This window comes from Trachypithecus francoisi, unplaced genomic scaffold (assembly GCF_009764315.1).
Source record: "Trachypithecus francoisi isolate TF-2019V2 unplaced genomic scaffold, Tfra_2.0 Lachesis_group11, whole genome shotgun sequence".
NCBI classification, from domain to species: Eukaryota; Metazoa; Chordata; class Mammalia; order Primates; family Cercopithecidae; genus Trachypithecus; species Trachypithecus francoisi.
The window spans coordinates 29,189,048-29,211,815 of NW_022681456.1; the positions used below are offsets into that span (position 1 = coordinate 29,189,048).

Consider the following 22,768-nt stretch of genomic DNA (forward strand, 5'->3'; position numbering starts at 1 on the left):
GTAGTTTCTGTCTTAGGTAGCTTCTATTTATCCATCCTCACTACCTCACTCTAATAGAGATGTTTTAAAATCCTCGAGTCCAGTGAGGATTGTTTTTTAAATGCTGCCTTCCTAATGTCACATACTTTAGTATGACAGTGTTTGAAGCTATTTGTATTTTTTCCCCTCCTACACTGTATTACGTGTGCAATGTTTTCCTTTCTTCAAAAACATGCCTTATTGCCTGTTTTCTGGGTTGCCTTAGTGAGTTAAAGGAATGCCAATTAACTTTAATAATTCTAAGTGAATATAGTAATGAAGGCCTAATTAAAAGGACTTCTACAGCAGTAGAAATTAGGCATGAAAAGTGGAAAGAATAGTTTCTCCCATTTGCTAAGAATGAAGTCTTGCAATGCAAGAGTTTTAAAAAATATTTTCTCTTAAGGAAAATTGTTATTTTAACAATCTAAACAAGATGATGTTTGTTGCTTTATATGATAAAATATAGTTTAAATCATTCAAATAAGTGATAATTAGGCAGCTTCTTAGAGGACTTTAAAAGAAAAGTGATAGGGGGCCGGGCGTGGTGGCTCAAGCCTGTAAGCCCAGCACTTTGGGAGGCCGAGACGGGCGGATCACGAGGTCAGGAGATCAAGACCATCCTGGCTAATACGGTGAAACCCCGTCTCTACTAAAAAATACAAAAAACTAGCCGGGCGAGATGGCGGGCGCCTGTAGTCCCAGCTACTCGGGAGGCTGAGGCAGGAGAATGGCGTAAACCCCGGAGGCGGAGCTTGCAGTGAGCTGAGATCCGGCCACTGCACTCCAGCCTGGGCGACAGAGCAAGACTCTGTCTCAAAAAAAAAAAAGAAAAGAAAAGAAAAGTGATACTGGGTAAAATCTATTTTACTAGTCTATTTTAAATGTACTTTTTGGTCTCCCTGAATTAGCTGATAAATTAATTTACATAAGTTAATAATTTGTATTTATTGACCTTAAACTCCTATATGCTTGTGAGTAAAAAATGGAACTCTAACTTTGTTTTTTAAGGAACTATACTACATTGCCTGAAAAATATTCAGTTTTAATTTATGTTTTCTTTTAGAGCTAGAAATGATACTTTACCAAGTTTAGCTCTATCTTGATTGGGAAGCTCCAGTCACCCCGATCTCGTCTTGGCTCCTTATGCCAAGTTCTTTGCCTCCCCCATCCACCTGCCATGACCTTAAACACATAGGCTTCCCTCTGCCTAGCTAAGTCCCAGTCATTCTTCGGGTCTTAACTTCATCAGAAAGGGTCCTCAAACATTTGTAAAACCTTTGTACTAATCACCAGATACAGAAAACAGCGCCACCCAAAACTGAGGTGTGTAATACAGCCTTTTATACTGGCTGCTGTACTGCCCCTTAGAAGCTTGTTTCAAGATGGCTGCTTTTGTACCGGATTTTAAGGATTTGTGAAACCATAAGGCATAATCTCTTCAAATCTTGGGCCACAGATGGCACTGGCATGGATTCATTTCTCTGGCTTCTGGCCATTGCCTTTAAAGAGAGGCAGTTGCCTAATAGTAAAGTTACAGTTTTCCCTGATCCTACTCCAGAGACTGTTTTCTTTTTCCACTGCATATTAAAGGGATACCTGTGCAAGGCAATGTATTGTAAGAACTCCTTTGCCAAAATTAATTTGAGCAAGTGTGTCAGGTAAGAATAAAGTCATTAAAATATGTGCTGGCACTTTTTTTTTTTTTGAGACGGAGTCTCACTTTGTTGCCCAGGCTGGAGTGCAGTGGTGTGATCTCAGCTCACCGCAACCTCTGCCTCTGGGGTTCAAGCAATTCTTCTGCCTCAGTCTCCCGAATAGCTGGGACTACAGGCACACGCTGCTAAGCCCGGCTAATTTTTTGTATTTTAGTAGAGACGGGGTTTCACTGTATTGCCCAGGCTGGTTGCCAGCTCCTGAGCTCAGGCAATCCACCCACCTTGACCTCCCTAAGTGCTGAGACTACAGGTGTGAGCCACTGCGCCCGGCCACTGGCACTGTCTCAAAGGCCATGTACTAGTTTTAGGGGAGCAATTTATGTTAATAGGTAATTCTTTTTTCTTCCACAAAAATATACTGAGATTATAAAATTCTGATCCATGGCATAAAATTTTGCCTCTTTAAGGTATAATTTAGATCTTCCTTGATTATCCTTTAAAAGCAAGCAGTAACAGGTTTGTGACATACTTTTGCAACTGTTTTCCAGGGCTCAATTTCAGAGTACATCTGAATGAAAGATATTTCTGAACTTTGAACACTAGGCAGTTGTTGAAAACAAGTTACTGGGCAAGGACAAGTCATAACAGAAAGTGCCTTTCAGCCAGGACAGGTAATGCCAGGGAGGCTCATTCATGCATATATAATCCCCCAATATTAGTTTTACAAGAAACCAGATCCGAATTCTTCTTTCAGATCAAAGCAACCGTTAATCAAAGAACACAATGTTTGGGACATTTAAGGAAATGGCAGAGCTGTTCCTTACTTTGGAGGAAGAGTCTATCTTTAAAAAATGGTTTCTTTCTGCACATTCCCAACCTTGCAAGTAGTAGTCTCCACATTGTAAAAGTGCTATCTTATTACAGAACTGTACAGAGAGAACCAGACATCTTGCAGTTCTGATAGACTACTACAAAGTACCATGTATTCTACTCACATAAAGGGCAAACTGTTAATCTAGACTAGTTCCAAGAGTAAGACAGCCTAGATACCCTAACAACTCCCACTTAAAAACCCTCAAATGCTTTATAACAAAATAATGTGAACTCTCAGCAAATTAATTGAATAATGCATTTTAAAGTGTATCATGAAAGCAAGGAATTTGCAGAACTCCAAAAATGAAGCAAAAATAACCTGTGAGGTAAGCTAGCACCAAAGCCTGCTTTTGCTCCAAGAGTTCTTTTGGACTCTAGTGTTCATGACCTAGCAGGAGAGGGGGGCCTGGACATAAAGCTGAATGCTTACCTAGGTAGAAGTCTTATTACAGCCACCATGGAGAAATAGGTAGCAAGGAGGCTTGCCTGCCTCAATTTTGGTGCTGGATGAAGGGGTGTAAATTACCCATAACCTCAAATTCATAACGACAGGCTGTTCCTCAACTGAAATGTCAGTTGATAATTGAAAAGTCGTCTCAGGTTGGTTGCTTCTGGATGTCTGGCAGAGCAAAGTTCTCTCAAAGATCTCAATTTCAGTCCATGCTTCAAATTATTTGGCAAGGAATAGAAGTTTAAGATATCACAAACTCCACATGGCCAACATGGCAAAACCCCATCTCTACTAAAAATAGAAAAATTAGACAAGCACGGTGGCATGTGCCTGTAATCCCAGCTGCTCAGGGGGCTGAGGCAGGAGAATTGCTTGAACCTGGGAGGTAGAGGTTGCAGTGAGCCAAGACTGCACCACTGCACTCCAGCCTGGGCAACAGAGACTGTAAACTCAAGGGAGGATGGCACCATGAGTAAAAAAATATACAACAGACAACAGAAGCATCCACAAAGACTCAATATTGGTATTAACATAGGAAAAAATTAATGACATTTAGAGAAATAGAAGCATGGAAAAAGGAACAAAAGATTGCACAGAAACAAGGAGATTTGTAAACCAAATAGAACTTGTAAGAATAAAATACAATAATTGAAAACTAAAAACAATGGGGGAAAAAGAAAATTTGAAGACAAGGCAAGAAGGCAGGAGTGGATACAAAAATCTGTGACAGATAATTTATGACAAAAACCTAGAAATAAATATAATGATATTTGTGATCACAATAAGTATAAATGGACTAGACTATGCAGTTAAAAAGGCAGGTTTTCTTTGGCTTTATCTTTTAGGTATGTCTCCTATAAACTTGAACTAAAAGGCCAAAGAAAAATCTAAGACATACCAGACAAAGAGTAACCAAAACATCGTTATCGTAAGTACTGACAACAAAGAAGATGCAGGCAACATGCAGTCATAGAGACAGAACCACTAACCAATTTTAAAAGGCTCACTTTACTAGGGAAATAGAACAATTCTAAATTAGTATGCACTTAGTAATAAAGCCAATGAAAAAGCAAGTACAACTTTAAGAGAAATTATAAGATCCATTACAATGAAATCTTAGATTCCAGTAAATAAATCAGGTACAAGTTAAATCAATAAAGTTGTACCCAACACAACTAACAAGTTTGATCTGAGACTTACAGAATATAATACTCAACTATTAGGTAATACACATTCTTTACCAATACACATGGAATATTCATGAAACTGACCACATAATAGGACATAAACTAGTCTCAGTTTCAGAAAACCAAACTCTTAGAGATCATGTTCTCTGGCAAATGATATTAGAAATATAGATTAAGGTTAGGCACAGTGGTTCACACCTGTAATCCTAACACTTTGGGAGTTCAAGATCGAATGACAGCTTGAGCCCAGGAGTTTGAAACCAGCTTGGGCAACATAGCAAGACATCTCTCAAAAAAAAAAAAAATTAGCTGGGTGTGGTGGCGCTGCCTATAGTCCTCGTTAGGAGGAGGCTGAAGCAGGAGGATCATGACCCAGGAGTTAAGGCTGCACTGAGCTATGATTGCACCACTGTACTCTAGCCTGGGTGACAGTGAGACCCTGTGTCTTAAAAAAAAAAAAGAAATATAGATTTAGACAACCTACTATAACCTATCCCTGACATTTGGAAATATACTTTTAAAGAAACTAATGTGTTAAACATTTAAACCTCTTGAAGGATTAATCAAGAAAAATGAGAAAGCACAAATCAACAGTAATGAAATGGGGTTAACTAACAGATGCTATGGAGACTAAAATATACAAGAATAATACAGACAGCTTCATACAGGAGAAATCTTAAACTAAGATGAAATGGATAAATCCCTAGAAAAAATAATAAAACTGACAAGAGGCCAGGCATGGTGACTCACGCCTGTAATCCCAGCACTTTGGGAGACCGAGGCAGGTGGATCACAAGGTCAGGAGATTGAGACCATCCTAGCTTACACAGTGAAACTCCGTCTCTACTAAAAATACAAAAAATTAGCCGGGTGTGGTGGCAGGTGCCTGTAGTCCCAGCTACTCGGGAGGCTGACGCAGGAGAATGGCATGAACCCAGGAGGTGGAGCTTGCAGTGAGCTGAGATCACGCCACTGCACTCCAGCCTGGGCGACAAGAGGGAGACTCCATCTCAAAAAAAAAAAAAAAAAAAAAAAAAACCTGACAAGAATAATATAAAATCTTAATGCTCTTATAACCTTTAAAGACATTGAATACAAATCTTCCATTAATGACCAAATGGTTTTAAAGACTGTTCTGATCTTAAACACTTCCAGAAAATTGAAAAACTCACCATTTCATGAGGCTAGTATAATTTTGATACCAAAATCAGACAATGATAGGACACGAAAGTATTACAGACTGATTTTACTCATGAACTTAGGAGCAAAACTATTTATTTGTTTTTATTTATTTATTTTTGAGATATCATCTTGCTCAGTCGCCCAGGCTGGAGTGCAGTGGTGTGATCTGGGCTCACTGCAATCTCCGCCTCCCGGTCTCAAGTGATTCTGGTGACTTAGCCTCCTGAATAGCTGAGACTACAGGTGCACACCACCATGCCCAGTTATTTTGTATTTTTAGTAGAGATGGGGCTTCACCATATTGGCCAGGCTGGTGTCGAACTCCTGACCTGAAGTGATCTGCCCGCCTCAGCCTCCCAAAGTGCTGGGATTATAGGCGTGAGCCACCGCGCCTGGCCTATAGGACCAAAACTAAATAAAATATCGGCAAATTGAGTCCAGCAATGTATTAAAACACACACCATGACCAAGTTGGGTTTATAATTGGAATTAAAAGTTGGTTTAATATTAAAAAGTCAGTTACCATAATTTATACATTAACAGATTAAAGGAGAGACAGGAAAAAGCCTTGAATAAAATTCAATATCCATTCATAATACAACTATTCGCAAACTAGATAAAGAAGGTAATTTCTGTGGCCAGGTGCAGCGGAGCACTGGCCATCTTAGCACTTTGGAAGGCTGCGGCAGGAGGATTGCTTGAACCCAGGAACTGGAGACCAGCCTGAGCAACATAATGAGACCTCATCTTTACAAAAAAATTTAAACATAAGCTGGGCATGATGGCACATGCCTGTAGTCCCAGCTACTTGGGATACTGAGGCAGGAGGATCACTTGAGCCCAGCAGATCACGGCTGCAGTGAGCTGTGATCATGCCATGCACTCCAGCCTGGGTAACAGAAACAAAAAACCAAACCAAAAAAACAAAAACTTCCTTAAACTAATAAAGGCCATTTACCAAAAAAAAAAAAAAACAAAACAAAAAACAAACAAACAAACAAAAAAACAACTAAACAGTGAAATGTTAAAAAAAAAAAAGAAAATCTTTCAATCAGGGTTAAGACAAAGATGTTCACTATCAGTTCTCTTCAACATTGTTCTATAGGTGCTAGCTAGCACAGAAATATAAGAAGAAATTTTTAAAAAGTTGTAAGGATCAGAAAGGACAAAAATTGCCATTATTCGCAAACGTTAATTAAAAAACTCAAAGGACATCTAGATACATTGTTAGAACTAATAAAAGTTTAGCATAGTTGTTGGATCTAAAATCAATACATATCAACATTATTTCCATATAATCAGCAATAATCACAATGGAAAGTATAATTTTAACAGGTGTTAATTTTACCTGTTACGAGATGGAAACGGGTAAACTAAATTTAATTAAACTGAATTTTAAAAATCAGCAACAATCAGAATGGAAAGTACAATTTTAAAAATTCAGTAATTCAGTAAAATTCAGTTACCATCCATAACAGGTAAACTGAATTTTTTTTTTTTTTTTTTGAGACAGAGTCTCACTCTGTCACCCAGGCTGGAGTCCAGTGGTGTGATCTCAGCTCACTGCAAGCTCTGCCTCCCAGGTTCACACCATTCTCCTGCCTCAGCCTCCCGAGTAGCTGGGACTACAGGCGCATGCCACCACGCCTGGCTAATTTTTTGCATTTTTAGTAGAGACGGGGTTTCACCGTGTTAGCCAGGATGGTCTCAATCTCCTGACCTCATGATCCACCCGCCTTGGCCTCCCAAAGTGCTGGGATTACAGGTGTGAGCCGCCGTGCCCGGCCAAACTGAATTTTTAAAATTATACTTTCCTTCTGGTTATTGCTGATTATATAGAAATATTGTTATGTACTTCGAATGAAATTAACAAAGTCAATAAAAATAATGAGAAAAATTTTAAGATAAAAACAAATTTTAAAAAGATAAAAACTCAGTTTAACTACAGCATTAAAAACTATAAAACCACTAGGATGAAATCTAATATAAGATGTAAAGGCCTTTATGTAGAACATTCTTAAAGTATATTGAGACATTAAAGAAGATCTAATAAATGGAAAGCTACAAAATGGTTTTGGCTGGAAAGACTCATTATTGAAAAGATGTCAGTTCTCTCCAAGTACATCAACAGATTCTTTACAATTACAAAGACAATACACAAACTGAGAGAAGATGTATGCAATATATTTAACTGACAAAGGATTGGTATCCATCATATGAATCAATGAAAAAAAGACAGACAACCTAACAGAAAAATGGGCAAAAGACATGAATATTTCACAGAAGAGGAATCATGATGGACCCATATATGAAGAAACATTTAATTTCATTAGTAATCAGGGAAATGCAAATTAAACCCACAGTAAGAAACCACATAATAGCCATCCAGTTGGCACATACAAAGACAGTCAAGACCAAGTGTTTGCCAAGATGTGAAGCCATGGGAACTCTCAACCACTGCCAGTGGGAGTGTAAGTTGGTACAAATGCTTTAGAAAACAATTACCAAGTAAAACCCACTCCTTAGAGAACCTCTTTCTAACCTTAAAAACTATTGACGGCCTCAAAGAGCTGTTGTTCATGTAGGTTATATCTATCAATATTTACCATATTAGAAATTAAAATTCAGACTTTTAAAAACAAAAATATACAAGTATACTTGATTAGCTGCCAGAGTGATGATGTTATCATACATCTGGAAAATTGTGAAAAAATGAGAATGAAATGAACAAATATTGCCTTAGTAGTATTATGAAAATAGTTTTGTCCTCATAGACCCCTCCCAAAAAGGTCTCAGGGACCCCCAGGGGTCCCTGAACCACACTTTGACAACAACTGTCCTAGAGCAACTGCTGTAAAAGTGCACCAGGAGACAATACAAGAAGTCATTCATTCCTCAGATATTTATTGAGCATCTACCTGGTGCCAGACATTGTTCTAGACATTGGGAATATGGTAGATTACAGAACAGACAAAACTTCTGCCCGCACACAGCTTACATTGTAATTGGGCAGAATGTTTATAGCAGCATGGTTTGTAATTGCAAAATGCTGAAAACAATCGAAATCTCCATAAACAGAAGAATGGATAAATAAATTGTGAAACAGTCATACAATCAAATATCATACAGCCGTGAAGACATGAAATACAGTTACATGCATAAACATGGATAGGAATCCCAAAAACAATGTCAGAAAAAAGAGGTCACAGAAGAATACATACAGCATGATTCCATGTACATGAAAGCTCAAAAACAAGTAAATCTAAACAATATATTATTAGGAATACATACATAGATGGTAGAGTCACAAATGAAAACATAGGGAATTATTAACAAAAAATCCAGAAGAATGTTTACCTCATATAATCTATGGAGGGAGAACAAATGGGGGATTCTAGGCAGCTGAGAATGTTCTAGTTCTTAAGCTGAAGGTTGAGTACTGTGTGGCCATGTTATTTTTTAAACCATACATACACAATATACTTTTGTATGTATTATTTCACAACAAACATTTTAAAAGAAAAAAGATATAAGGTTATGCAATACATATTTCACCAACAAAGAGAAAACATTTTCTGGTATTTCAGCCACTACTGTGCTATGCAAATCAGTCAATTATAATAATGGGGGAAGCAATACATGATAATATGAAAAAGAAATGAGTATGGACTATTCCTCACCAAAGTTAAGGAGATTCCCACAGGGTCAAGATCCAGTGAGACGGCAATATTATAGCACTGTTCTTCCAAGTTGGCTTGGACTCACTGGTATGACTCTGGTTAACTGGTTACTTTGTTCTCTGGGTATAATTATTTATATAAAGCAGATAATGAAATGATTGGTGATATATATTCCAAATAAATTGACAAAGACACCACCTCTTTACTGAATTATGTTGACTTTCAAAAGTACAAATTTCCTTTCACATATTCTCCTAATAATGCATTTATGTATTAAGTATTCCAAAAATATGGAAAGTGCATGGCAGCAACTGACCGTTTCTCCACATTGCTCAATAACAGGTGTCTTACTGGTCACACAAATGTTATAACAATTTTGCAATCATGTCTTTACCAAGGTTATCAATGTCAGTGCCATTTTGTAGACTTAAATGAGACATAGTTAAGATGCAATTTCTCCTGATTCAGAAAACTAGCTAGAACTTTTGATATACAATTTAAAAATCCTCAAAAATTAAATGAATCTTGAAATATCAGTGTGTCCCTGTATCTAAACAGGGTGGGTTAAAGTTATTATCTTGGGTTAGGAAGTTGCAGGAAAGTAGAAAGTATATTCTCCAGGTCCAGTCTCTCCAACTGGGTCTAACACAGGGTTGGGTCTAACACAGGGTTGCCAACTCACCAGAAAGCTCCAGGTATTGCTGTAGCTATTTTTTAAATCCTGGGCAGCTACAAGACCTAGAATCTTACCCACATGTAAACTGGACTGGACAATGCCACCAGGGGGTGCTAAACCACAACTGGAAGGATGATTTTGAATCAAGCAGTTTTATCTTCAGATCTCTGCCCGCGCTCTTACATGCTATGCTTTGTTAAAGCGGATGATGAACATTATGGCTGTAGCTTTTTGCCCCTTCCCCAGTATGAAAAGAGAAAAGGAGGTAACTCTTCTTAAATTCTCAGAGAACGTCTACTGTATCTTCTCAGTAGGAAGAATGGATAATCTTTTTGGTTGGAGCTGGACATTTGTTGGAGTATAATTTACTAGTGGACATGGTTTTTCTATGTTCAAAACCAAACACCAGCTGCTACCTTTTATTTTTAACCTGTATGTGCTCATACCAAAGGGCTCCTTTTGTGCCTTCCTCAATTCTCATGCTCAGGAATGATGGATCTTTTAGTTTCATATCTCTGGGGGGTAAGAAGACCATGAAGGGGGAAGTGGGTAAAACGGTGGGGGGAGGGGAGGACGTTTCCTTCTCCATGACATCTTCTATATCTGATATGCCACCAATTCATACTTTCTTCTCTTTTATATGTAAACACCCTGACATCTCTAGGCACTCTTCAAATATCTTTTGAACAAGCAAATTAAAATCAGTAAATATAAGGAACACTTCTGTAACCTTCACAACCTCATCTCTATGACTTCCCAGCATTCTCTCTATCCAAGACCAAAGGCTTTATAATCTTGCATTCTCATAACTTTTTTGAATGTGAGGTACTAACAGGAGTGGTGGCCAGATTGTGAATTTGATGATTAAGTAGCAGGCCTTTGCTCAACCTAATTTATCCAAAATACCAAATATATAAAACAAAAGAACCTCATGCTCAGTTCCAGATCCCCTCTGCTGAGATTAACAGGCCCACAAGTGGATACTTTCTTGATAATTAGTTCTGCAGAAAACAGGAGAGAAGCAAATTGATACTAATGAAATGTAGAAATCTATTTTGAACAAGGAGGCTGGTGTTCTCAGATTTTATGGCTTTTTTTTTTTTTTTTTGAGATGGAGTTTCACTCTTGTCGCTCAGGCTGGAGTACAATGGCGAAACCTTGGCTCACTGCAACCTCTGCCTCCCAGGTTCAAGTGATTCTCCTGCCTCAGCCTCCCAAGTAGCTGGGATTATAGACGCCCGCCACCACACCAAGCTAATATTTGTATTTTTAGTAGTGACGGGGTTTCACCATATTGGCCAGGCTGGTCAATCCTCAGGTGATCCACCCACCTTGGCTTGGGATTACAGACATGAGCCCTTCATTTAGTTTACAGAATTTATTGATTTTCCCCCAGAATTTTGTAGTTCATGTTTTTCCAGGAATGATCAAAGTAAGTTTTTTTCTGGAGTCACAGAAATCTGTAAGTCTAGGGACTAACAACTATAACTAGACAACTTAGAAGGGAGTTTTGTCAATGTCATCTCATTTTCCTGAGTGTAAGAATCTTTTGTCCTACAAGCTTAGAGGTGGTAACAGTGACCTGACTTGATATGTAACAGAATCCAATGCAGTTCCAATCCTGGTACCCATGTCCTTCAGCAGTTCCCGAACTTATATAGGTAGGTAATTTCTAGTGTCAGAGATTAACTTTGACAGTTTTAGCTCATTTTGATCATCCAGTGTTAAAAATCATAATCCAGCAATGCCCATAACCTCATCAAAGACTATGATCTTTCTTCTTTCCTTTTTTTTTTTAAAAAAACAAACCTGATCTGATAGAAGGACCTTTTCAAATCAAAGACCTCCTATACTAAATCTCTTATTCCAGAACTTCTTTTAACCTAAAAGCAGGGCAGGGGAAGACAAAGCTAAAGAGTTTGTATTTCCTTCAGAACTTGGCAAATCTGCAAAAAATCTCTTCCCCTTTCAAAGCTTCCCTCCCATTTTTGACCTCTATTTAGGAGGAGTGGGAATATGAAGAAGTGTAATGGTGTAAAGGTAAATTTTCTTTACCCACTTGTTAAAATATTTAAGTACCAGTTAACTAGCCGGCCAACATGGAACGGGTATAAAGACACAATCTCTGCCTCGAAGACCTACCATCTAGCAGACGGAGAGGGGCATGCTAACAAATAGGGGCACTAAGTTTTTAGACTGCTATGACAGAAGATTTAACAAAGGACAGTGGGAGAACAAAAAGAAGGGGTTAAATCTAGCTGGTGGTGGAGTATGTCAGGAAAGACTTCTTCAGGTTGGCAATTTGGCCTGAATCTAGGAAAAAAGATGAATGGGGCCGGGGGGAGTAAAAAGGGGGACCATAGACAGGAGGAGGTGTGTAAAGATGGACAGAAAGCATGGTATCAGACACCACAAAAATGAGGAAGTGCCGAGACAGTGGACAAAAGTTTCAAACGACAAGATTAAATACGATAAAAGAGTTCCCTGGATTTGGGAAATGGGAAGTTATCCTTGAACTTTGCTAGAGCCATTTCAATGGAGTAGCAGGTCAGAAGTCTGGCTGCTACGAATTTAAAAGGATGAAAAGAATAAAGAAAAATATTTTAGAGTAAATGAAAGACAAAAAAAAGGTGACAACAAGTTTAGACTGTTTCTTGGAGTCATTGGCCTTTTTACTTTCAAGCATACTAGTTCAGGTATGACAAGGGTTACTTACATAGGATTTACATTTCTATGAGAAAATGACTCCCAATTGCCATCTTAAAAACTTAAAAACAAGTTTTTAAACACAATCCATTCTTAATTTAAAGGTTGCCTATATTATTTCAAACAATACAGGCAGCCTTTTAAATATATGTTTAACAATTATTAAACATGTTAATTATCAAATATTAATTAAACATGTTAATATGTTTAATATGTTTACATGTTATTTTAAATATAAAATCAACATTTCTACAGATTCACTCTGCCATCACTAACTTTTCTTTCATATCCTTCACAATAAATAACACCTGTAATTGTTTATAGTAGAAAAGGTGCTTTATTTTACATATCATTGGTACACGATACATAAAACTGCCTAAAATCAGTCTTGGAAAACACAACAGTCAGTCAGTTACACCTTAAAGGGTCAAAGACCAAGTCTATTTTGCAATCTACTTCATTTATGATCAAATGACTACAATAATTTTAAATACTAATAATCTCTTCATATCCAATGTTACAAATGATTTTTATGTTACAAGGGCTGTAATTTTTAAAAATAAAAATATCTTTAGCTATAGACCTTATTTCTAATCAGAATGAATCTTTGCTAGTCTACAAGTCTTTGAAATAATAGATCAACAATTTCACCTTCCTACAGATAATTGTATTTATGTAATTGGGTAATGAGGCAGGAGTCCTTCATACATGCAATCAGATTATTTCAATTTTTTAAAGAATGCAGATAAAATTGAGTTTATATATACCCTATGTCTAATTAAGTTGCCAAAGAAGTTTATTAAACTAAAATGAAGCCAATATGATATTTTAGAAAACATAATTCTGAAAGCATGCAATATCAAAAATACTTTTACTACTTATGAGAGCCAGAGTTGCAGAACACAGAAGAGGACTGGCACAAAGGCTTGTTACATTTGAATTGCTTACCCGACTGGGAAGAGTAAAGAAAGTCATTTAACTCAGTGCAAATCCTATGAAAAATATCTGCATGATACAGCCTACTGCTACACAGAGGGATCTTCACTTAGAAAATGTGCAAATCATAAGAAGCTAAATGCACTTCTCTTGCTATTTACTCCAATTCATTCTATTCATCAGCACACAGCTCTAAGATCTCTTATTAACTACTAATGTCAAAGCCACAGAGATTTCTTAATGGCATTTTTTAGTCACCAATCCCTTATCACAGAGATAAATACGACTGGTGTTTAATGTACAAATGCCAAAAAAAAAAAAAAAGAATCTGGGCTAAGTATCAAGACAAAAAACATTTATCATTTTAACAAATCCCTCAGTATAGAAAGACTTCTCTTCCCTCTAAAAAGTAAGTCATATGTTAGAACCACAGGTTCAGAATCACCTCCTGGTCCAGAAGAGTGGAGGCATTTAAGCAAAGTAAACTGAATCAAATACTAAACAGGTATAAATGTGCACACTCAAACAAATATTCTATCCTTTGCTTAAAATCAACTTACTCCTTGTCATTAGAAGTGCTTCAAGATGCACGTTGTTAATTAATGCAGAAAAGAAAGCGTTGAAAGCCAAACTTTTTCTATTAAAGCAACAGATCTTTAAAATAATTGGGCTTCAAACATATACTTTTAGTATAACTTTCCATTCATATTCTTTTTATAATTAAGTATACACATATACACAACAAACCCTAATATTTAATATGTGCAAAATTGCTTACCATGTATTTTAACTTTGGTTAAGTATTTGTTTAGCCTATATCAGACACATTACAGAAGCTAGACAAATGATTACAAACATAATAATGAGGTAAGTTAAAATTCTACTAGTGCAAAAAGCAAGCATATGCCAAAAGCAAAGCATATGAATTAAACAAATGCAGAATGAAGCTCTCACCAAGGGCACTGCTGGGATAACAAACCAGAGAAGCTCCTTGTAAACATTGTAAAGTACACATTTAAAGAGTAAAGATTCATACAGCCACAAAAAAGGTATTCTAACAACACCATAGTAGTGCATTTATTTTATCTTTAGAGTTTGGAAACCACTTATTATGTGTCTAACAATTTGCATATTTTCTTCAAGAGAAACTTAATTAGTGAGACACATTAATTACAAATACTGTAGTATAAAAATCCCAGTTCTTTACAAAAATTATATATTAAAATATTCTATATACTTTAAATTAGTAACTGGAACACACATATATATCAATTCTGCACAATTAAATCCATCTTTGCTGGGCGGTATTATACATGAAATTTGAGGACATAGCTACTCAGTCAACCTAAACTGGCATAAGGTTATGTGGTATAAAAAAAGATAGACCTGTGCCCCTGTAGTTATTGAAGCTCTTAGTTTGAAATATCTTTTCTGCAATTATTGCTCTGTATATTAATTCCAGGTTTAAATAGGCAGTGGAACCATGAAATTCCTAAAAGGTTTAAAACAAGTTACCTGTAGCAGAATGTTTATAATACCTATCTGTATCTTTAAGGTTGTAATGGAACCTGAGTTAGCTGTCTAATGCTTATATTTTCATAGTAAAAAAGTTTATACAATTTCAAGGTAAAAACAATGCAAAAATAAAACATTTAGAGCATTTACAAAAATCTTACAAATGTTTAAAACACTATTTTAAAACTTGTGTCCTGTTAAGGTGCTTGTTTCTTTCTCCAATAGGAGGACATATACTTTAATTTTGAATTCAATTATGAAGATTTTAATTTTAGCAAAAGCAAAATTAGAGCCATTAAGACAGATGAAAATGTTCAGGGATATATTTCACTTCTACTAAAAACACAAAACCTTAGAGCTGAAAGGGACCTAAAAGATAAACTGTTTTCACTCCCTCATCTGTTATGAGGAAAATGAGGGCCAGATAAGTTAAGTGCTTTGGCCAAAAATATATTCAAATATATTGGCCTGGTAAGAATCAAGAAAACTCATTGTTCTTATTGTATTTTACCATGATTCTTGGAAAACAATAAAAGTTCAAAAGCAGTTTCTAAACTTGCCTCTTTCTTTTTTAATTTCTTAAGCTCTGTGCTAACTGTAAACAAAGAAAGGAATCAAACAACTACTAGAATTATTATAGTATCACACATATTATCCAACAGAAGACAGCTGTTAGAGGAATACTGCTCATATAGAATAAAGATAGAGGGAGTACTCAAAGATAGGACATTTACAAAGTAGAGAACATTTACTACATAAGACAGCATAGTATACAACAGCCAGTTACTAGAATTATCTCAATAACTCTAGGATGACTGGGTTACATAGCCCTTATAAAATATATTGGGGTAATAAAGCTTTCTAGCTTTTATCTTAATTTCACTGTTTTTCTTTATACAAGAGCTATATCTGTAAGGAAGAACTCATATACTAATTTTCAGAGAGTCTTTGCTTCTTTTCTTTTATTTGGATCTATAATTCAGCAAATACATTTTAAGAACAATTTACAAACTTAAGTTCATAACTGCTGGAAATACAGTCAGAGAATACTCTTTTAAATGACAAATCTTCATAACCAGTTACTAATAAATAATCATCACAATAGCTTCAGTAAAAAAAAATTCAATTTAAAGGTGCTTTCTTATTGTTACCTTGAAGCCACCGAACTTGTGTAGCTGGTCCATATCCCTTTTCATTCTTTGCTGATATCCTGAACACAATGGCAGGCCTGGATGTATAATCAATATGTGCATTTGCAAGTTGCCCAGCAGTTACTGTACATGATGTCTTAAGACCACAATAAATCCTCATGAACACAAGTTGACTTGGATTATCTTGTATCTGTGCTGTGCGGATAGCCAAGTAGGCTGAATATTCCAAAATATTTCCAGAAGGTGAAGTTGGAGGTTCCCAGGAAAGGTGGATACCTTCAACATTCTTGAAGAGGGCGGGAAAAAAAACAGGTTAAAGGTTCTTAAGTTTCCTCTGTTATCACTCATTATGTTGAGTCTATCTTTAGAATAGAAAATGCTCATTTTTCCTAAAATAATTGCATTAGATGTTAGATTTTTTGTTGTTGTTGATTTTTAAAACCTACCTCATTTGAATCTACAATGTTTAATTCATGCTTGCTTTTCAAAAACAACTAAGTTTAAATGTCTGCCTGTAATGTCCCAAAACAGGGATTTTTATTTCCTAAACAATCTCTAGGGAGGGACGGGACATTAGGATAAAATATAATTCAGTTTCGAGTGCTCTATTAAAATTCTCCAGCCAAATGTTTTCATTCCATAATAACAAGAACAAATTTAGAAGCATACCAGATTTCCCTGCCTTTCTGTGATTTGGATGCTGTAATTTTGCTTGAAATCACATGGACACGTAGAGGCAGACAACACACACTGGGGCCTTTCGGAGAGTGGATGGTGGGAGGAGGGAGAGGATCAGGCTTAATACCTATACCTGGGTGATGAAATAATGTGCACAACAAACGCCCACGACACTCATTTACCTTTGGAACAAACATGCACATATGCCCCTGAACTTAAAATAAAAGTTAAAAAAATATGAATGATTAGCTAAAATTATTTTTTAAACTTTTAATCCATTCTTTTAGGTATCTCTCATTTCATTAGATGGTAACAAGAATTTCTACACTGACAGTTTATTTCACATATGAAATTTCAAATAATTTAAAATCAACAAGTCTTGACCCGATGTCTCACCTTTGAAATTCTGACTGCAGAAGGAGCTCCAGGAAAACCAGGAATACAAGTTTTAAATTCACTGATTTTGCTGAAAGGACCTATCCCACAACCATTGATTGCAGCAACCCTGAATCTGTATCCTGTGCCTGGAACAAGATCTTGTTTCTTAAGCAAGCTGTAGTCAGGTACATCTGCATTTCCTACCTAAAATGTAATATATGCAAAAGTCAAAGAAAACGTACAACTAACATTGTTAAAGTTTCAAAAATTAATTCAATTTTTATTAAACAAAAAAACTTTTAAAACATAAATTATGTTTTAAGGTTCTGGTTCACATTTATCTCCCTCTCTCTCACATGGAATGAACCCTCCAACAGAGAAGCAACTAAGTCCACACATCTGCTCCTTATCCAGAGGGGAGCACTCTTTCCAACTGAGAATCACTGATTATACAGATAAATGTAAGAGCATTCTTCACGTGAACAATGTGAAGGTAGAAAAAAAGCTGACAACCACTATAAACAAAGTATCAACTATCCCATCATCATGTAAACTTATCTTGAAGCAGAAATCTCAGAAGATATACTGTCAAATAATAGTCTGCCCAGGAACAATACCCTTTAGAGACAGGCAGGCAAGCTTGATAGAAAAGGAGGGACTAGCATGTAGTACAGAGTATTTTTTGTTTTATTTTTGAGACGGAGTCTCGCTCTGTCTCCCAGGCTGGAGTGCAGTGGCACAATCTCAGCTCACTGCAACAGTCTGCTTCCCAGATTCAAGCGATTCTCCTGCCTCAGCCTCCCAAGTAGCTGCGATTACAGATGACTGCCACCACACCCAACTAATTTTTGTATTTTTTTAGCAGAGATAGGGTTTTGCCATGCTGCCCAGGAATTCCTGACCAAAGGTGATCCACCTCTCTGGAACTCCCGAGCAAAGGTCATCCACCTGTCTCAGCCTCCCAAAGTGCTGGGATTACAGGCATGAGCCACCACGACCGGCCTATAGAGCATTTTTTAAAATTAAAATTCAGCAGACACCAAATAAATCTTAAATAATTAGATTATATACTGTAGGTAGGAATATAATAACATTTACAACTTTCAAACAATTTTTACATATGCTCCCTAACTCTCCCAGTTAGACAGAGAGCGCCAATGTGTTCTCCTATTTTAAGGGAGCCATGTCATCCCTACTTTACAGATGAGGAAACTGAGTCTAGGAGAGATTAAACAAGTTGACTTGCCAAGATCACACTGCTGAATGCTGGAACTAGTGATTCAAACCTAAGTTTACTAGCTCTAAATTTTAGGCTATTTTTTCTTTTAGGAAAAATCAGATAGCTACTAGGCCCTTGGACACAGACACGTCTTTATATATGAAATCCAACTACAGTGAGAAATTTCATTGGGCATAATACTAATTATTAACTAGAATTTCTATTTTTGTCAAGAGTTAGAAAAATTCTATATGAAAAAGAGGGATATGAGGAGTAATAGTAGAGCAACTAAAATACATACAAATATATAGGATATATTCCCCATTTGTACATATCTTCAGGAGATTCAAAATGAACATCTATTTCCTTGGCAATTCTCTCTCAGAAATTCTCCATTTAATAATTTTTTCAATTTTTATTTATTTATTTATTTATTTATTTATTTTTTGGAGACAGCATCTCACTCTGTCATCCAGGCTGGAGTGCAGTGGCCTGAACATGGCTCACCGCAGCCTTGACCTCCTGGTTCAAATGATCCTCCCACTTCAGCCTCCCAAGTAGTTGGGAGCAGAAGCATGTACCTTGCCCATAAAATTTCTTTATTTTTTGTAAGACAGGATCTTGCCATGTTGCCCAGGCTGGTCTGGAACTCCTGGGCTCAAGCTCCTCTCACCTTAGCCTTCCAGAGTACTGGGATTACAGGCATGAGTCACTGCACCTGGCCTTTATAAATTTTTTCAATGTGCTTTGGAGCTGTTATCTATGTAATAATTCTTAGAAGGTTAAATGTCTAATTTACATATATATAAAATATCTCATATATGTATATGAGGTCCTCTTTAAGAGGTTTCAGCATCAAGGGAACATTAGATTGTATTTAATAGTGTATCAGGGCTTTTAGATTTTTTTAAAATTGTAAAATCAGAAATAAAAAATTTTTTTCAATAGAAAAATAAAGTTCCATTCTCTAGACACATTGGTTAACAAAATTAGAGATATTTCAAAAAACTCTTATCTGTGCTAGTCAGACTAAATTATTTATGACTCAAAACCCAGCTCATTGGCTGGGTGTGGTGGCTCGTAGCTGTAATCCCAGCACTTTTGGAGGCTGGGGCGGAAGGATCACTTGAGCCCAGGAGTTGGAGACCAACTTGGGCAACATGGTGAAACTCAGTCTCCACAAAAATTAGCTGGTAATGGCGGCTTGTCCCTGTAGTCCTAGATACTCAGGAAACCAAGGTGTGAGGATAACTTAAGCCCAGGAGGTTGAGGCTGCAGTGAACTCTGATCGCACCACTGCACTCCAGCTTGGGTGACAGAGCAAGACCCTGTCTCAAACAAACAAACAATAAACAAAAAACTCTCCACCTCAGTGATTGTATAAGTTTTTTTTTTTTTTTTTTTTTTAAATTTAGAGATAGGTATTGCTATGTTGCCCAGGTTGGAATGTAGTGGCTATTCACAGGTGCAATCATACTGCACTGCAGCCTCAAACTCCTGGGCTCAAGAAATCCTCCTGACTCAGCCTCCTGAGTAGCTGGGGCTGCAGGCATGCTCCACCACACCTGGTTCAAAGATTTTTTAAATGACATGCTTGTGATGTAGTCCATACAAAGGGCCTTAACAAAGAATACAGTGTAACTTGCTGATATGATTTGGATCTGTTTGCCTACCAAATCTCATGCAGAATTGTAATCCCTAGTGTTGGAGGTAGGATCTGATGGGAGGTGATTGGATCGTAGGGGCAGAGTTCTCATGAATGGTTTAGCACCAGCCCCCCCTTAGTATTATATAGTGAGTTCTCATGAGATCTGGTTGTTTAAAAGTGTGTGGCACCTCCCCACCCCACGCATTGCCCCTGTTCCTGCCATGTAAGACATGCCTGCTTTTCCTTCACCTTCTGCCATGATTGGAAGTTTTCTGAGGCCTCCCCAGAAGCTGAGCAGATGCCAGCATCATGCTTCCTGTATAGCCTGTGGAACCTTGAGCCATTTAAACCTCTTTATAAATTATACAGTCTCAGGTATTTCTTTTTTTGTTTGTTTGTTTGTTTTTTTGAGATGGAGTCTTGCACTGTCACCCAGGCTGGAGTGCAGTGGCGCCATCTTGGCTCACTGCAAGCTCCATCTCCCGGGTTCATGCCATTCTCCTGCCTCAGCCTCCTGAGTAGCTGGGACTATAGGTGTTTGCCACCACACCCAGCTAATTTTTTGTACTTTCAGTAGAGATGGGGTTTCACCGTGTTAGCCAGGATGGTCTCGATCTCCTGACCTTGTGATCCACCCACCCTGGCCTCCCAAAGTGCTGGGATTACAGGCGTGAGCCACTGCACCCGGCCAGTCTCACGTATTTCTTTATAGCAATGTGAGAATGGCCTAATACATTTGGTATACAGAATTCACAATTATATAGATTGTGGATGGATCCCAATTTTACTCATTCAAGTGACCTGAATTAGGGTTCTAAAAAAGAAATCTCATTCTTAATTATTTTTTTTCTTTCCCTTTCTTAGTTATTGGTAGAGAAAAATCTCATCCTTTAGGCTTATGATTTACAATGTAGAAAATATATCAATAGCTACCTTTGAGATGCTTTGCTTCCCTTTTGGCAGCAAATAAAACTGGCTCACCAAAGCTGTATTATTTTTAAAAATTCCCACATCACACCATTGTCGTTCTCCTGCTTTCATGGTGGCCACTGGATTTGAAGGAGTCTCTTTCTAATTTCAGAGAAAAAAAATTTATGAAGACTCTTATTGAATATATGAAAAATTTCAAGATTTAATAAGTCCATGCAGTGATCTACAAGTAGGTATTTGGATAAACACCACAACATTAACAACTCATATGTAAATAAAGTCTTAACAGATTAGGTCAACTGACAGTGAAACAGGGATGCCAATTCAAACACAGGAGTGACAGGCATTCTCCAAGTCAGTAGCTCTGTACTATCAACCTAGCTGGAGTTAGCATGCTTTCCAATCAGTGATATGTTAAAATGCCAGCTATTTTATAGAACATTGTCATTTCAGAGACTCTCTCAGAAAATGTAATTCCTTTAGCGTTAACATTACAACTTGCTCCAAAAGGAGCAAATAAAGAAAAATTCATTCCAAGCTGGCTCATTTCTAGATCCAAAAACAACTAGCAAAAATTCAGTGATCTTTGCACTTGAAATACCTGTGATTCTCCAAACCTAAAAGGAGAAAAAATGTTCAAAACTAAAATGCAATTTGAATATACTTTAGTATATACTAAAGAGGAGTAGATTAAACAGTTTTACATTTTTTATCCTGTTTTAAAACAAATAAACTTCCTCTACCTTAAGCTACTTTTAGTGGTAAGTGAATTATACTTATCCCTGGAACTAACCTTTTAAAGCCATCTTCTTATAAATGAGACACTGTTTCCAGAAGCTCAAAACAAATGTGCACTTCAGTTATTTATTTCTGTCTTAAATATATAACAGCAGAGGTACATGCTTATAATTCACATTTTTTTAATATTTAGGCTATCACACATGACAAAGTGAGCTAACTAGAAGAGTCTTTAAAGTTAAAAGAGTAATAGCTTTAAACTTGTTGTAAAAACTCTCTTCAACAACTTTTATAAAACAACTGGCTCCAACTCAAATAACAAATACAATTCTGGCTGATGCATGGCAAAATAGACTCAAGAGAAAAAAAATTCATTTTAGTAATCCTTCCCTAAGAAGAGTCTAAAAACACTAGGACTTAACATTCTGGAAAGATGAAAGCTGATAAAGGTAAATATATGGTCAAAATCCATAAAGTCACGATTGAAAGAAAACAAAAACTAAAGAGAATTCTTAAAGATTCTAAAAGTTAAATTTAGGTCAAATGAAAACTCTTGCTCACAGAAATTAAGTTGAAATGACTAATAACAAAAAAAACCCCTCAAAAGTATATATATGTTTTATCCTTGTATTTATCTAAGTAAGACAATCTTGGTATATTTGTAAGGCACTTTCCTGACATTTCAAGTTTGGTGCCATGCATACCAAATTTGGCCTACGTAAAACAACCAAATATCAGAGATTATTGGGCTACCCTACATTTATGTCAATCCACTATTGCAATATTCTGTTGTGCTCCTATTAAGTAGCTAGCAATACAGCCATTTAAGTTTTACGTTCCATAACACATCCTATCTTTTAACCATTAATGTAATTTACACATATATACACATATATGTATGTATATATACATACACACATTTCTGATTATAAAAATAACATTTCATTATAGAAAAATATAAAAAGCATAAAGAAGAAAGTAAAAAGTATCTGTGGCCCCCCACCTGGATTTTAGAGTGGTTATGTGTGGGTACATGTGAGAGTATAAATGTATGAATTGCATGTATTTTTTAACAAAATTGGGAACACAACACGTTATTTTTTATCCAGCTTTTTCACTAAACATTATACTGTGAACATTTTCC

General features: G+C 36.6%; 1 protein-coding gene across 2 annotated transcripts in view; it reads right to left on the minus strand.

The window, feature by feature from the left end:
- Window positions 1–12,745: 12,745 nt before the first annotated feature.
- HCFC2 (host cell factor C2) overlaps window positions 12,746–22,768 on the minus strand; it is a 42,760-nt gene continuing 32,737 nt past the window's right edge. For both annotated transcript variants that reach the window (XM_033220840.1, XM_033220841.1), the window contains exons 13-15: window positions 20,890–21,027; window positions 17,108–17,293; window positions 12,746–16,319 (exon numbers count right to left, since the gene is read on the minus strand). In XM_033220840.1, the coding sequence (XP_033076731.1) occupies window positions 16,005–16,319; window positions 17,108–17,293; window positions 20,890–21,027 (639 nt within the window). In that variant the 3' untranslated portion in view covers window positions 12,746–16,004. The remainder of the gene's footprint in view (window positions 16,320–17,107; window positions 17,294–20,889; window positions 21,028–22,768) is intronic.